General features: G+C 59.9%; 1 protein-coding gene across 19 annotated transcripts in view; it reads left to right on the plus strand.

The window, feature by feature from the left end:
* Nucleotides 1-16354, plus strand: part of MICAL3 (microtubule associated monooxygenase, calponin and LIM domain containing 3) — a 156535-nt gene that overhangs the window by 116895 nt on the left and 23286 nt on the right. For 15 of the 19 annotated variants that reach the window (XM_055567379.1, XM_055567325.1, XM_055567319.1 and 12 more), the window contains 4 exons: nucleotides 8061-8256; nucleotides 10230-10468; nucleotides 13437-13574; nucleotides 14468-14530. In XM_055567379.1, the coding sequence (XP_055423354.1) occupies nucleotides 8061-8256; nucleotides 10230-10468; nucleotides 13437-13574; nucleotides 14468-14530 (636 nt within the window). The remainder of the gene's footprint in view (nucleotides 1-8060; nucleotides 8257-10229; nucleotides 10469-13436; nucleotides 13575-14467; nucleotides 14531-16354) is intronic. The other 4 variants (XM_055567386.1, XM_055567432.1, XM_055567383.1 and 1 more) reach the window with 3 other exon arrangements.

Genomic DNA, 16354 nt, shown 5'->3' on the forward strand with positions numbered 1-16354 from the left:
TGCTTGCTTCGTGGAGGAAGATGCCACCTGTGTCCCCCATCCAGTCAGCCTGCATGAGGGCCCTGGGGGACAGGCAGGTGAGGAACAGAAACTCCCCCCAAGCCAGTGTCTGCTGGGGCCCCAGGCCGGTGTCCTCCTCCTGACGAGCCGGTGCGAGGCCCAGGAGCACGTAGGCACCTCTCCTCTGCTTGAGGCTCTCAGGCGACAGGGATGGTCCAGGTCTGTCCTCCCGACTCTTTCTTTCTGTGACACGGACCCTGAGCCGGGGGACCGGTTCTGCCTGACCGCTGGAGCCTGGAGGGCTGAGCCTCCAAGATCCTGTCACATTTGCTGTGACCTTGGCGGTGCAGCCCGTGGAGCTGGGCTCAGCCAGTGTGGGTGCTGAATCGGGCCCCGAGAGGGCACCGCAGTGGGGCGAGGGGCACTGAGCACCCCATCTGCACAGCTGTGCTCTAGGAGACGGGTCTGGTGCGAAGGGCCTCTCCCCTCCACCCTTGGGTGCCTGCACAGCTGCAGCACCTTGCTGGGTCCAGAATTATTCTTGCTCTTTCTCAGAAATCAGTCAGTCAGGTCCATCCTGGCCTCTGCAAAAGACTGGGAGAAAAAGAGTGGGTGAAGACCCTGGAGAATTCCCTTTGGGTCTCAGTTTCTTCCCGAAACTTCTTGAAACCCAGCCTCCCCTGACTGGTCCATTCTCCGGGAGGGCTGTTGTGTGCAGACGGGGACATGGGACAGACCCTGGGTTTCACCCTGCCCTTGAGGAACACACTGGAGACAAGCCCGCACACGGCCTTTCTGGGGTGTCTGACTTGCACAGGGCTTTGGGAACACTCGCACCTAGACCCCAGGCGCTTTTGTAGAGCTCTGCGACTTCCCCGAGACCCCCAAACCAGGGCTCACCCGGCACCTCAAGGGCCAGCCCTGCACCCAGCGAGTGCGGTGCAGGAGACCATCCCAAGGACCTGCAGGGATGACGGCGTGGCGCTGGGTCGTGCCTCCTGCTCCACAGGGCCCCTGGGGCAAGGCTTTGGTCCAACCCCGAAGGCGTGGCACTCAGTCTTGCCTCCTGCTCCACAGGTCCTCTGGGGTAAGGGTGGGGGCAAGGCTTTGCTCCAAGAAAGACAGTGATTGAGAGGGCAAGTCTCCCCCTCTCCCACCCACCCACCCCCTAACGCAAGCCAGGCAAACTTGATCTCACCCTTGATGATGTCCACAGGTGAGGTCAGAGCGCCCCCATCACTCACAGACACCTGTTGTTGGTGCAAAGGGCAGTTTGGGGATGCCTTCCAGGGCTGCTGGGCTGTGCGGGTGATGACCAGGATCTCTGTTACCTCTTGCGTATCCTCCACCTCTCTTTCTGTCCTCGCCTGCTCACTGTGGACTGTACGTTGACCGCATGAGCCTGTCCGTGGTGTGTGCCTTGTGTTGCTCTTCTGTGCTTGTGTAAGGTATCAGGGTTATTTCCACCATGCCACTGATGTTTCACACTGTCCTCGCCTGGAACTGTGGCTCTTTGGTAGTTGTTTTGTGTTAAGGGGCCCCGGTCTCCAGAAGAGCTCGGGCCCTCCGCTCAGGGACCTGCTTCTCTTGAGTTCCTGCACCTGGGGTCCCGGTGTGCCTGGGCCTCCATCACAGCCAACTCCCTGAGAAAACTTGGCCCCACCAGGGGCCCTGTAGACCCAGGCTGCCAGGCGAGGCCCGGGGCGCCGGGAGGACCTGGGCCTCAGACACGTGACAGCATCGGGGCTGTTTCCATGCAGAGGCCCAAATAAGCGTGTGTCATTCAGCTCTCGTGTTCTTCCACGGTGGTCAACCCGCACATCCTTGGAGGTGAGTTCCCGAGAGGGCGACCCTCCTGGGACTAGGTGGCTTCTCAGAGGTCCTGAAAGTGTGAGTAGGGACCTGAGGGCAAAGAGCCTGAGACCCCGAAGGGGAACACTACGGCTGAGGTGGTCCCAGTACGGCTACAGCAGCCTGTTTACTCTTGTGTCCCTGTTTTCTAGAACCGAGTCAGGATCTAGAAGAATCTCCAGGTAGGAGAGACCCGTTGTGAAATTTCTCTCCCAGCATTTGCCATCAACAGACTTCTCTGGGTCAGTAGAGTCTTCCTTTAAAAAAGAAGGTTTTACCCTTGGTTTGGTCTCCCATAGGTCACTCTGCACCGGCTCCCTGCCTGTCTTCAGTGAGGCAGAACTTTCTTGGGGGCCTCAGTACTGCTGGAGGCCCAGCCCCAGGGGGAGCGGGTGCAGGTGTGGGCAGCCGGCCCCAGCGGGGGCTGGAGCCCTGGAGCCGCAGGGCTCGGCGGCTGCCGCGAGCTGATGGCCGTGCTCCCAGCGGCTGCAGACACCACGCCAAGGGCTGTGATGTTTACAGCCAGGATGGCCCACGTCTGCCCTGGAGTCCCCATCAAATAAAAACAGAGTGAAGCATGGCGTGTCAGGCTTCCCCAGTGACTGTACTGGTCAGCCTGCTGTTGGAGCTGGTATCACAGAAACTCAGAGCACAATTCAGGAGGACTTGTAATGTTGATACAGCAGGCATGCAGCACTTCCGTGTGCCAGGCGCTGTCCAGACACAGCACTCCCCTGTTGCTGCGAGGAAGGCAGCATTTTGCAGACTGGATCGAGGCCACGTAACCGACCCAGGCAGAGCCGGTGGAGTCTGCACCCAGGACGCAGCGCCACCTCGGCACTGCCCTGGCCTCCAGCCTCAGCTGGTCTGCTGGGGAGAGGGAAGAGCTGCGTGTCGGCTCCGCAGAGATGACTCGTTAAAAGACATTCCTGAGCACCCTCTGTCATCCGTGAGTGTGTGTTTGGTTATTCCCAGGAAATACATGTTTAGCTTTTTAGCAGTGACCCCCACTCTCTGGCTGGGGATGTGCCTTTGCAAAGAGAGTGTATTCGAGAGCCAAGGGCATTCATCCCGGGTGTGTGCAGGGGGTGGCCAGAAGAGACCAGGCAGGAGAGCAGTGGCGTTGAGCCAGCTCCTCCTGTTTTCTCCGTATCGGCTCTCTTTGATGAATTCTAATGAAACCAAGCCTGAAGTCATGTCAGTGAGAATAGACCTGGACAGCCTCTCCCCATCGCCCTCCGTGGAGACTCTCCTGCCTGTCAGTCCCAAAAAAACAGGCTTGTGTTCAGGGGGATGATCAATGCTGCTCCCTGAGCCCCGGTTTCTTCTCAAGGGTGGTGGAGCTGATACACTGCTTTACAGTTCTCAGCAGTGGCCCAGCCTGGCCCTGGGTGGGGTTGGCTGAAGGAGAGGGAGAAACGGGGTCTGCCTGATTCTGTACTGACAGTTGGAGCAGAATCATCAGGACAGGAAACACTGACCTCCTTACCTATCTTGAGTTTGGGCCCCTCCGGACTCCACTCACATCAAATGACCCTGAAACCCGGCTGAGCAGGGAGCGTGCATCATTGCCATCTGAGCTCTGTCGTGTCGGGTCAGCTCGGGTTGGCACACGAGCACTCAGAGGCCTGAGCATATTGGGCCCAGCTGCAGGCAGGCGTGCTGCGACGGGCCTTGCAAGCCCGCAGAGGATGTTTTGGGAATTGGAAAAATGAAGAGAGCTGGGCACATGGTAAATGAAGCAGTGTTTTTCCACATCGTGTCTCCAAGTCTGGTTTTCTCCCTGGGCTAGTGAGTGGACCTCCTGATGTACCTGTGGGCTTCTGTTCCCCAGGCCCCACGCTGGAGGGCCAGGCGGGTCTGTGGGCAGCCCTTCCGTAGACGGTAGGGATGGACAGTTCCTGTGAGCCGGGCCATACCGGAGGACTGGGAAGGGTGGGGTGCTGTGCCCAGCGTGTGGGCTTGTGCGCCTGGTGTGGCCCTTCCCAGGGGTGGGAGGGCTCCACGCACTGCCCTCTGGGATCAGGATGCCTCAACCTGAGCAGCAGAGGGGAATGTCTGAGCTCACCGCTCCGTCCTAATGACCTTGCCTGTTGGGCTGCGGTCCAGCATCTGGTCGGCAGCTGGCCCCTTGGGCACGAGGTTGGAGACAGTCTCTTGTGACTTCCAGGCAGTGCTCCGGGCTCGGTGCTGTTGATGTTTGGGTAGATACTTCTGTGCTGCGTGTTTTCGGCTGTTTGTAGAATCCATGGATGTCAGGACCCCTTCCCAGGTTGTGATGTTGCCAGACGACCCCAAAAGAGAAGGTCATCTGGTTGACAACCACCGTTGTAGCCTAGAGTCAGAAGTGAGCACAGGGTGCATGCGTGAAATCAGCTTCCACAAGGTCGTTCCCTGTGGGAGACCAGGCGGAGGGCGTGTGAGAACCAAGGCAGTGACGCGGGGTCTCCACCCGGGCAGGCTGTTAGCCCACCACCCCGTGTGCGAGCAGGCGTCCTTGCAGGCGCTGCAGACACTGTCAGATGTTGAGGACACCTTCTGGAACAGAGGTCCAGAGGTCTTTCATGACCCGCAGCAGACCGCCCTGCACCCTGGAACACGGTCATCAAAGAACAGAGCCGGGCTAGGGAACACGTGCAGAGAAGACGCTGACTCGGGCTCCAGCCCTGCAGCCTGTCACCCTACCGTCTCTGGTTGATGGTCTCTCTGAGGTTCAGCTTTTCCATCTAATGAAGTTAGAAAACGTGGACAAAAGGTTCCCTGATCCCCTTACCTCACAAGGCTGTTGTCAGGAGCAAATAAGCTAGAACACATGGAAGCTGGTTGATCTGACAGGATTTGGGGACTATCAGCCATGATTGTTGGCGGGGCTTCCAGAAAATGCTGGGGTCATCAGAGTAAGCGTGAGTTTGGGTTGTTTCTGCTGACTGGACGATGCATCCTGCAGGGTGAGGACCGCACGGCCCACTGGGCTGTGTTCCCAGACGGCAGAGGTTTGGAGAAACAGAACAGTGAGAAGGGCTTGCTTGTCTGGGCCTGGGAGCTGGCCGGCACAGCACGTTAAGTCCCTGCAGGGCTTGGCTAAATTTGGCCTTGCTTTTTTCTCAGCCTGCATGGATAGGCTGTGAGGTCACCTGCTGACTCTGTGACCACCAGAGGCTCTTCACCATAGCAACGAAAGGAAAGCAGTCACAGATGGAGTTTAGTGAAGCTGAATTTCAGCACCCACGTGAGAGTCAGAGGAACAGCAGGGTCACAGCTTCTCAGGAATGGGGCTTGGGCTGCACTCACGGGGCCTGGGGGTAGTCTGGCTCCACCCATAGCCCGTGCCCCAGGGCCTTCTGTGCTGCCTCCTGGCCCCTGCAGGATGGAGTCCGCACTAGATGGTGCCTCGTGGTGCCCAGCTGGCTGCTGGGAAGGGCTTTGTGCTTGCTCCCGTCAGCCTCACAGGGCCCCTGACCAGTCTCCAGGCTGGTCTCAGGGACGGTGGGCAGACGAGAGCCCGTGTTTCCAACGGTAGCGGTGGGCCTGCTGCTGGAACTTGGCTCATTTCCAGAAACACATCTTGGGCTACCTGGGGGGAGGGAGATGTTGTCTTCAACAGGAGCCTGCTGCAGAGCAGAGGGCCTTTTGTGGAAGGTGGGGGTGGGGGTGGGCAGGTTTGTCCCTGTGATGGCTGGATTACGGGCAGTTTCTTAAAAAATGTGCCCAGGGGCACAGACAACTGGAAGTGCTCCGCATCAGAGGGTGCTCCCCTCCCCGAGTCCCCATCCCTGTGTGAGGTGTTCTCAGAGGGTAGTTGGCGTGATAAAGATGCACTTGAGCCCTGGGGGCCTGCAGAGGGTGCCCAAGGCAGGGGGAGGAGAGAGGCCTGGGCTGGGCTGACCTGTGGGGCCATCCTTCTCTTTACCTGCTGCGTATGTGATTAGCCGCACGATTGGCTTGGTGGACAGATCGCTTCCCTTGGATAGATTGCTTCCCTTGGACAGATCACAGGGGCTTTCCTGTTTTGTGGGTGGCCCCTGTGACACCCGCGTGTGCACAGGTGTGTGGAGGTGGGTGGCCAGGTGGGGAGGCAAGAGTTTCAGCTAGAGCTCGGTTGTCAGGGACTAAAGAGCACCAGCCAGCCCCAGTGCGCTCGTCACAGCTGCAGCTTCCCACAGGCTGACGCAGCAGGCGGTTGGGCCAGGCCAAGGTTCCCCTGTGAGGTGTTCCAGCACAGGAAAGACGTGTTAGCTAGAGAGCTACACGGAGCCCTGGGATGGTCTTTTAGTGGAGACCAGGGTATGTGCCTTAGAGAGAGTGACATGTGCCAGGATTCCCACGTGCCTGAAAATCACCCATGGGAGATGCTGCAATAATAGCAGCAAAAGGAATTTAACTAGAAAACTTAACATGAAAGCAAAAGTTCCCTGGGATCCTGCAGCCAGGGCACATAGGCCTGTGGTGTGGACGAGTCCCTCGGCCTTCCGGAAAGGACTCCCTGGGCTGCAGGCTGTCCCCTCCCACCGGGTGGGTCTCCTGGGACCGCTCTGATTCATCCCTGTCGCGTTTCCCCTGCTCAGTCCCTCTGTTGCTGCTGACTCCTGGCAGTTCAGTGTCTCCCCCTTGCAGCCACACATTCTTTTCTCTGTGCCTCACGTAAGCATACGGTCACCCCAGATGGACAGGTAGACAGTTGGTCTGTGAGGAGCGGTTATCAATCCTGTCCTTCAATCTTTCCTCGAGTTCTGAGCTTCTCTGGAAGACCACCTGTCCTCCGAGACTGGCAGTGTGACTTCACCAGCCAAACCCAGTGTCATTCTGTAGAGCCTGGGGTGTCACAGAAGCTGGGCGCCTGCCCTGGCAGGGTGCGAGCCCCATGGCCTGCCTGCCTCCACCTGGGGTCCCTTTGCTGTGCTCTCCCTTGGCTTTCTGTGTGCAGTAACTGCTATTTGCAGTCCAGGGCAAATGGATACAGGAGACCCGTACAACTCGGCAGTGAAAAGGTTGCTGGACCTCAAGACGTATCCCCTAGCTCCCGTGTGGAGTGCTGCCGTGTGCATGGTGAACATAGTAGAGGAGGGCAGTGTACACGGGCACGGGGACGGCCCCTGTGCGCATGCACGCGTGTGTGTGTGTGTGTGTGTGAGAATATAATCCCCTTCACATGCACAGTAACCCTGGGCATGGGGCTGTCCTCGTTGAGGATCAGGAAATGCACTCTCCGTGTCGTATGATTTTCCTAAGGTCTTTCAGCCAGTCGCTGGCGGGGTCCAGTGTCTCGGTGGGTCTGTGTGACTCTGCGTCCACACGCAGCGTCTTGTCACAGTGGGCACAGGCAAGAGTGGTCGGGGCGCCTCTTTTGCCCAAGCGTGGGGTCACAGGGTGTGTCAGGGCATGTGAGGACGGGGATGTGGGTGGAGGGGGCGTGGCGACGACATCGGACATCTGAGCCCTTCAGAGTCCACATGCCCAGTGCAGTCCTCAGAGCTCTTCACAGAGGAATGCTAGAATTTAGAAAGCACTGCCGTGGGCCTCCCAGAGAAGCAGCCAACCCAGGCAAGGTTGTTAGTGATCTTCAGACCGTGGACGCAGGGGTGCTGGGAACAGGCAGTCCAGGGTGTCCACACATAACTGCACAAATATGCTTATTAATTCCAAAGGGGAAAGGTCCCTCTACAACACAGAGCTGACAAGCACCAGCTCAACCAAGCTGTCCAGCTGGCATCACCAGGAATGAGGGGGCCTGACTGTTCTGTGTGGGTGCGGTCGCCCATGCGGGGGGGCCCCACGGAACAAAGAGCCTTTACCATGAATCTCAACATGAGACAGACAAATGCGCGGTCACACCACAGCACTGCTTCCCTGGACCCCCCCCATAGACCAGCCAGATGCAGCGCTCGAACCTCAGCGGGATCCTGGACCAAGGGGTGGGGGCAGTGGGAGGACTCTCCCCTCGACAGGCTGCTTTCCCTCAGGTCCGGCCTGGCCTCTCCCCCCAGCCAGTGTCCACTGCTCCCCAGGCTTTCCTGCAGGGCAGATAGGGGGTCTTCTGCATGCCCCCACGCACACCAGCCTCCTCTGGGCTCTGCGGGCCCCAGCCTTGTTGACCAGTGTGGTGTCCAGCTCCCCAGCTTTGCAGGACGGCTGCCCCTCCTTCCAGGGGAATGCTCCTTCCGTCATCCCCATCGCTGACCCTAGCACTTTGCTTCTTGCTTGTCGTGCAGGCCCAAGCGTGAATGGCCTGGAGGAGCCGAGCGTCGCCAAGAGACTGCGGGGCACCCCGGAGAGGATTGAGCTGGAGAACTACCGGCTGTCGGTGCGGCAGGCGGAGGGGCTGGAGGAGGTGCCCGAGGAGACGCAGGCCGAGCACAACCTGAGCAGCGTGCTGGACACGGGCACGGAGGAGGACGCGGCCAGCAGGTCAGCCTCTGGGGACCGCTGCCTGCGGTGGGTGCCGCGGAGCCCTGGGTCTGCGTGCTGGCTGTGACCCTTGACAGGCAGGTTGTGTGGCCTCCCTGTCTGTCTCCTCGTCTGATGTGCCGTGAGGAGTCTGGCCAGGCTTGAAGGGCTGCTCCAAGGGCCCATGGACCGTGAGGCCTGGGAGGAAATGTCTGTCTCCCCTCTGGCCTTCACAGAGGCAGGGGGTGGGCTTGCCTGCTTCTCGTCTCTGGAAGCACGTGGCGAGACCGCTCAGAAAGGGACTGAGAGCCTGTAGCTTGTGGCGAAAGGTGAGGCTTGACCTTCTGGTTTTTTATGCCGTGTGCGTCCCTTGCTCTTCTTCACGGTCCTTGAGCTGCTGCAGCTTCGAGTAGAACCTCATCATGCTGGCCACCCTCGTGACATGGCCCAGGGATGTGCTGCCCTGAGCTCCCCCTGACCCCTACAGAGAACTGCAGCCCACGACTGGGGTCCCAGTGCGCTCGGCTCGAAGGAAGGGCAGCCTGGCCTCCGCTCTCCCACCTGAAGTTGTATAAATTGACCTGAGGTTAGGGATGAGCACAGGGGGCATTCTTACCCTGATTTCCTGTTTTGGAAGATGTTAAATGACAAGCACGGGGTTGCTCAGTGTTGTTAGTTAATAAGAAAGTAAACAAATGAAGTCACGGTGATAAGGCAGAAACCGTAGCTCAGTTAACACTGAAAGCTAATCAGACTCCAGAGGGCACGCGTTCTGTGGTCCACAGTCTTAGTTGCCTTCTGGAAACTGCCTCGCACCGACCCTAGCCCACTTCAGTTATCGCCACCCTGTCTAGTCCTGGTGTTTGCATCTTGTCTCCCTCGAGACTTAGGATCTTTTCTGTGGCAGGTTAGTGTTAATGCCCTGGGAAGGGCATCGTGAGCAGAAGACACTTGGTTAGTTTTAGTGGCATGAATGAATGAACGCATGAATGGAGGAGGATTCACCTGATTGAGCTGAGCAGTGAGGACCTGCTCTTTTCTTCCTGATCTACTAACTAAACTTCAGTAGGTGCTCAGAAGCATTTGCTGAATGACAGACTGACTGTAAATGGGTAAAACAAGCTAGTGGATGGCTGGAGGACCCACGAGTAGCACAGGCGTGGTGAAGTCAAGTACATCTCCCACTCCACAGCTCACCCGACAACCAAGTGTTCACACCCCCTTCCCAGCGTGGACAGGGCTGTCGTGGCAGAGCCATTTGCCCCGTGAGGGGTTAGGGGAACACAGCCCAGGAGACCACCCTCGCTTCTGACCCAGCGGAAGTGACAGTTGCCCCCATCACCCTTGGGTGGGGTGTAATTTTCTATAAAGACGATGATACAGAACCCTCTCAGGGGCTGTGCTCACAGCTGTGCTCAGGCAGAGCCACTCTCCTGGTGCTGACATGCGGCGATACCCTCGGAGCCTCCGGGTTCACGTTCCCTCTCGGGGGTAGTTGTGGTTGAGCCCAGGCTCCAGGTCAGCTGACGCTGTGTGACTCAAAGCCTTTGCCCCAAACTGCATTCTAGACTCTCCACCCTGACCGGAGGCCGCAGGAAGTCAGACTTCCCCCGTCAGGCGGGGCACTGAGGGCTTAGGGTCTCCCTCCCAGACACAGGCAGCTGGGCTGGGCCCTTGGAGTGAGGTGGGGCGCGCTTATCCCTGGGAGCGGGCACCCGGGCCCGGCCCTCGGAGCAAGGTGGGGCGTGCTTATCCCTGGGAGCGGGCGCCTGGGCCCTCGAGCAGTGACTGCCTCTTGCAGGGCGGGGAGGCTTGCACAGGCAGCCCGAGTGCCCTTCTTGCCCTCTGCTTCCCCTTCTGTCCCCCGTGCGCTGGCCCCTGAGGCGTCCTCTGTCCCATCCTGCCCAGCAGTGGGCCGCTGCCTTTCCAGCTCCTCTGCCTGTGCCCCTGGCCTCCAGACGTCCCCTCACTGGATTCTCTGGTCGTTTCCACAGCAGTTCGGAGTCAGAGATGGAGGAAGAGGAGCCTCCGCTGCCCACCTCGGACCTGGGCGGTGTACCCTGGAAGGAGGCTGTGAGGATCCATGCGCTCCTGAGAGGGAAGAGTGAAGAGGAGCTGGAGGCCTCCAGAAGCTTCGGGGCCGGGGAGGAGGACGAGGAAGACGAGGAGGACGAGGAGGAGGAGGAGGAAGACGAGGAGGACGAGGAGGAGGATGAGGACGAGTCTAGTGAAGGTCAGTGGACGCCCTCTCCTCCTGACCCTGACGTCAGACCACAGTGTGGGGGTGGGTTTCTGTGGCTGGGGACCCATGACGGATGCCTCTCTCGCAGGCCTTGGGGGACCCATGACGGGCCGTCAGGTAAAGCTGGACGTGGAGGTGGGCAAGGGCATCCTGAAGCTCAGGTCACTGGTCTTCCTTTCCTGTTCCAGCCGAGGGAACTTAGCTTTCTGGGGTGCCCTGGTCCTGGGTGTCGGGGGCTTCAGAGCATCGAGGAGAGGGCCCCCGGGCAGGCTCACTCATGGGGTGTGGGGACGTTCTGGGAGTCGTGTCCTGGCGGGTCGGTCGGGCTGGCTCTGAGATGCCTCGTCGGGCCCTCGAGGTATTGGTCCCATCCCGTCGGCTGTGTGTGTGAGCCCGAGTGGTGACAAGGAGCTCAGAGGACCGTTCCCCCATGCCGGCTTGCCCCGGGTCTGGAGTGGTGAGCAGGGGCCAGGCAGGCAGAGACCAGAGCCCCTGGGGACTCGTGTCTCTTAGGGTTGTGCTCTCTCTCCAGGCACGTGGACAAGGCACGAGGGTGTGACTCCTTGGCCTGGAGCCTGGCCCCCAGGGCTGGCCCTCTATGGCTCTGGGACCTCTGCCCCGCGTGGAGGTCCCTGTGCTCAGCGGCCAGTCCCAGCCCGGGGACTGCAACTCAGTGAGGGCCGGGCGCTGGCCAGGCACAGTGCCAGTTCCTGGGGTCCTTGGAGCGCTGTGTGTCCCCTAGCCGGTGACCCATGATAGATGAGGCAGGGCTTCCATGGGCATGTGGGCACCCCTTTGGCCCAGGTCCTCCTGCAGACCTCCCTCCCTCCCACCCGGAGGCCAGGGCGGGGCTCCAGGGTGTCCTTTGGGGCCTGAACACCCCGTCATGTGAGAAGTTGGGGGAAGCAGCATCCGGGGTTCCTTCAGCTGCCAGCCTGCCTGCAGAGCTGATGGCCTGGGGTCAGTCCACGGGGACTGCGAGGGCACAGCCTCCCTGGAAGGTCCCTTGGTGGCTTGTAGCCCAGACACAGCTGAGGGTCAGGGTGCGTTCCCTCTTCCCTCCTGAGACCTAACTTCCTGGATGTGGAAGTAGGGCCGGGCTTTAGCTGGAGGAACCGGGGGTGACGCTTCTCTCTGTCCTCCTCCTGTCTGCCCCCACGGTGCTCCTGCAGAAGGAGAGTACTGGCCCTGGGACAGAGAAGGCTTGCAAGGCCAGCTCCTACAGGGGGATGAGGACCTGAGTGCAGGTGAAGGTACCCCTGCTGCCTCCGCCCTGCCCCCAGGAGCAGGTCCCACGTGAGAAGGGGGCTTTCCTAGAGTGCAGTGGTAGGAGAGGCAGCCGCCCCAGGCCCTCCCGACTGACCCCTCTTGCCCCTTGTACGCCTGCTGCCTGTTCTCCATCCAGTTAAGACTCTGCTCCTGCTTTGATGTGAGCTGCTCACCTCACATCACAGAGTGCCAGAAGCCCTCCCCATGCCCAGGCAGTGTGTCCCCAGGCCCCCCTGCTTGGTGGGACCCGGGCAGCTCCAGGGAGAAGCCTTACTGTCTTTCTCTGCTCGCCTGGAAGCTGGAGGAGGGGCCTGCATCTCCTCTTGGACTTGTTGTCCTGGTCCGGAGATGCAGCCCGTCCAGCTCCGCCAGGGACCCTCAACCCCTGAGAAAGCCCTTAGCAGCCAGTGGCTCCCAGGAGAGACCATGCCAGCCCGGCCCAGCGCCCCTGCCCACATCTGGTGGCCTTGTCGGTGGCCTCTGCCCCAAGCACTCTTCCTGTTGCTTGAAAGTTAGGAGGTCGTGGTTCTTGTGGTGAAGCCAGATTGCCCTGGTAGACTGCGGAGAGGCCTTCAGATCAGATGCTGCTGAAAAGCCACCCTCCCTCTTGTGGTCCCTCTCCCCCACGTTGCTGGCTGTCCCCTGTTTTGACCCCAGCGTATGGTGTGGTCCTAGTACTGACAATGCAGAGCCCGCAGGGTGGGCATGCATGCGTGTTCCTTGGACACCAGCAGCAGGATTCTCACCTGGCTGAGGAGCTGGTTCTGGTGTCCAGGGGGGACCAGTGGGCCCCTAGAGGAGAATCAAGGGAAAGGGCTTTGACTACAGAAAAGGCACAGAGGGATTGAATTCTTGCTCCTGTGAGCTCCCTGAGCTGTGGTGGTCTGCAGGACAAACCCCACCTGCCTTCTCCCTGGCTGCAGCCCCTCTGAGTCCACCCCTGCCACAGCCCAGCATAGAAGGGGCAGAAGATGACTGAGAGTCCCAACAGAGTCATGTCGTGCCTGTGTGAGCTGCTGGTTCCTGCAGGATGGCCCGGCCTGTCCATATCTCTGTCCACGCGGCAAGTGGCAGTGGGCACGGGCTTGGTGGCCTTGGAGCCACATGTGTGAGAGGCTGGCCTTGCAAAGGCCAGTCGTGACCTGCGCTTGGGTCCCTTAGAGGCAGTTGAGGTGGTAAGAGCGGCAGAGAGGAAGGGGCTCTGCACTGGCGGGGGAGTAACACTCTTCATGGATGACAGTTAGGCTCCAAGGGGCGGGGTCTCACTGAACGAGTAGGAGTCACGTATGTGTGCGTGTGTGTGTGTGTGCGTGTGCATGTGGGTGCACTGTGGCTCCAAGGGACAGAGTCACACTGAACGAGAAGTCGGGTATGTGTGCGTGTGCGCGTGCACTGAGGCTGCAAGGGGTGGGATCACACTAAACCAGGCGGTGACACTGACAGGTAGGAGGTGTGTGTGTGTGTGTGTGTGTGTGCGTGCGCGCGCACGCGTGCACTGATTCGATTTTGCCTGCTTCTGCTTCACACTGATCCTGGCAAATATGGTGACTTTTCCTCTGTTTTCTGTCCTGTGGTGTCTGCTTCCTCCATCCCTGGACTGTTGACATTCCCCTGTCTTCCTTCCTTCCTTCCTCCCTCCTGTCCTCTCTCCCTCCCTCGCCTTCTCCTCCCCTGGAACCTGGTCCCCTAGTCGGGAGCCCGAGGAGGCTGCAGCAGCTGCTGAACCCGGCCGACCCCCTGGAGATCCAGGCCGATGTGCACTGGACGCATATCCGTGAGAGCCAGGAGGAGCGAGCGGCACTGGCGCCCGAGTCCCCCCTTCCCGGAGGTAACTGCTCGGGGTGCAGGGCCCCGGGCGCCTCCACCCTCTTCCCCTTGGGCTGCAGAGTACTCTCCTGTAGGGCAAGGCTGCCTGGCTCCACGCAAGTAAGAGCCAGCGAGGCGTGTCTGCTTCCTGGGCTCTCGTCAGTGAGGGGAGAGGGGGTTCTCCTCTGACTGGAAACAGTGGGGTGAACTTCACCTTGGAAGAACTGAGAATCTGCTGCCTTTGCCCTGTGTCACTAGGTAGGGCTCCTCTTTGTCCACTTGTGGAAACGTCCTCGCTCTTCATCATGCTGTGTGTCTGGGTGTGAGTGTGCGTGGACAGAACGGGGTCAAGGGACCATATCTCGGACTAAAATGAAGTCTTAAGAAGACATTTGTGTCAGGGAGGCCTCTGAAGCAGCGTCATTTCCAGCTCTGGGTTTTAGGGGAGGCACTCTGCATCCCACAAGAGGATGACGATGACCCTTGTTCTGGCTTCTTTTAAGGAACAAAAGGAAAACCTAGAGAGCGTTGGGGGCATCCTTATCCATGCCCCAACCTCGGCGTGCCCACCTCGGTGTCTTCCCCTCTGTCTCTTGCCCTTTTGTTTCTGTGTTTGCATTCAGTGCCCACAGGGACCAATGTCTTTAACCATTTTTGCAGCCACGTAAACACCCAGGAGCTCTTTGAGAGCCGAGAGAGAGCCTGCTGCCTGGGGATGCCAGCTGGACTCAAGCTGCATCATCCCCCACCCCCCCACCCTGTTCTCTCCTCGCCCAGCACACAGGGCACCGAGGGCCTTGAGCTGTTGGCCTCGTCTGTCTCTCCTTCATTGTAGACTCCAGGAGGACCTCACTGTCCTCACCAGGAACACTTACTCCCGTGTAACTGTGTATTTGTTGTCTGTTTTAAATTCAGTGCCCGGCCTCCCCTCCGTCCGCCGCGCAGCAGTACAGGCCTGGCTGGAGTCGGTCTCCGGAGGTAGTCTGGTGATATTTGTTCTCTGCCCACTCACCGTAACCCTCTCTCGGCAGCCCTGCTGGTACCTTAACACGGGACTCCAGTCCTGCCGCTGGTGCATGCGCGGCAGAGGGTGGGGGCACGTGCATGCCTCACTCAGGCCGCCCGCCCTTGCATGGACCAGACACACACCCCACGCCCTCCTGGGAGGACCCAAGGGGAGAGAGCAGGAGTGCAGGCGGCAGGGAAGACAGACACCACTGTTAGTAGAGATCAGCGAAGGCTGAAGCCGAAGGACCGTGTGTAGCACTCAGGTTTCACGTCTGTGAAAGCGAGGAGGCTGGAGGAACCACGAACAGGAGCATCATGGCAGGAGGCAGTCAGTACTGGTGGGGGGATTCAGCTGGAGGCGCGGGACAGGCTGGGTCTGCAGGCTGAGGTGCGGGGCTCTCTGAGCACTTGGGCCACAAGGGAGTCGCAAGGCTTCACTTGTCCTCAGTGAACTGCTCTGGGGGCGTTTCTCAGCCAGGGGCTCTGGTATCCAGGAAGGTCATGGCACTCCATCGTCTGAAGGTCCTGGCCTCAGCTGTGAGGTGCAGAAGGGCCAGGGCACCGCTGTTGGGTGGGCAGGACAGGAGCCCTAGGCTGCCCCACCAGCCGCCCGGTATCCTCAGCTCATGCGTCAGGAGCCACGAAGCCGTAGGGAGGGCTGCTGGTCACCCCCCTAGTTAGTTTTGTTCCCAGGATGGTTGGACAAGTCTGAGGTGTCGGGACGTCCCAGCAGCCACGGACTAGACCAGAGCTGAGTGTGTCGGCGACGCCCGCTTCCGCGTGTGCCTGCTTCTATCCCGCTCCGTCCTGCCCTGGACTAACCCTCAGTTCCTCCCTCAGAATGTCTCTCTTTCAGCGCTGCTGCGGCCACGTTGAAGCTTCTCGCTGTGTTTTGATATGTGTGACACTCGTTCCTTTCAGGGTACCGCTGAGGACCGTAGATGACTCCCCATCCCGCGTCTAGGGCACAGGCGTGTGTCTGAGTAGGAGAAGCCTGGGGGCTGTGGGGCCAGGACTGGGATGGGCAGCTCTAGTGCGCTGTGCCCAGAACCCCGGCTGGCTGGGGTCCGCGTCACGCTTGCTTCCAGCAAACATGTGAACTTAACCTCTTGATGCCCGGCCGCTCACAGACGGATTCGAGCACACGTGTGGGCTTGGGGGCGGGGGGCGCCCTCTGTGGGGCGGGCCCGGGTTCTGTCCCCGTCAGATCCTCTCTGAAAGGGAGCCCTGCAGCGGCCAGCTCGCTGTCCCACAGGCAGCGTGGGGTGGGAGGGTTGCTTGCCTTGGGAGCCCTTCCCCTCGTGTTGGGTGAGTGCCCAGCTGCACTGTGAGCACTTGGACGTCTCAGTCAGCGGGAGTAACCGAGAGGCCTCCCCAGGGTTTTCCCAGCAATGCCAGCATCACAGGACAGTGTTCAGGCCCCACCAGCTCTGTGGCTGCTCAGAAGGAGCGGTGTGGGGCTCCTCACCCACTCCAGATGGATCTTTCTAGCACTCTGTGGAGTGGGTGTATGTCATCACCTTGTTCTAATAAGCTGAGTGCATGGAAGAGGTGGTGAGAACAGCTCACGGCGGAATGAAGTGTTTACAACACCAGGGCCCCCGGGTCACGAGCTGCAGGCCCAGCTCCTAGAGGTGCCCACCTCCAGTGGCCGTCACGGCTGTCTCTTGTCCCTGGCTTCCTTTTGCTCTGACCCCATGGCTGCTCTTGGTCACTGCTGGTCACTACATTCTGGCCGCGGGGGATGCAGCTTCGAGAGGCTGGGCTGCTGGTCCCTGCGGGTCGTGGTCCCAT

Source organism: Bubalus kerabau, chromosome 1 (genome assembly GCF_029407905.1).
Source record: "Bubalus kerabau isolate K-KA32 ecotype Philippines breed swamp buffalo chromosome 1, PCC_UOA_SB_1v2, whole genome shotgun sequence".
Taxonomy (NCBI): Eukaryota; Metazoa; Chordata; class Mammalia; order Artiodactyla; family Bovidae; genus Bubalus; species Bubalus kerabau.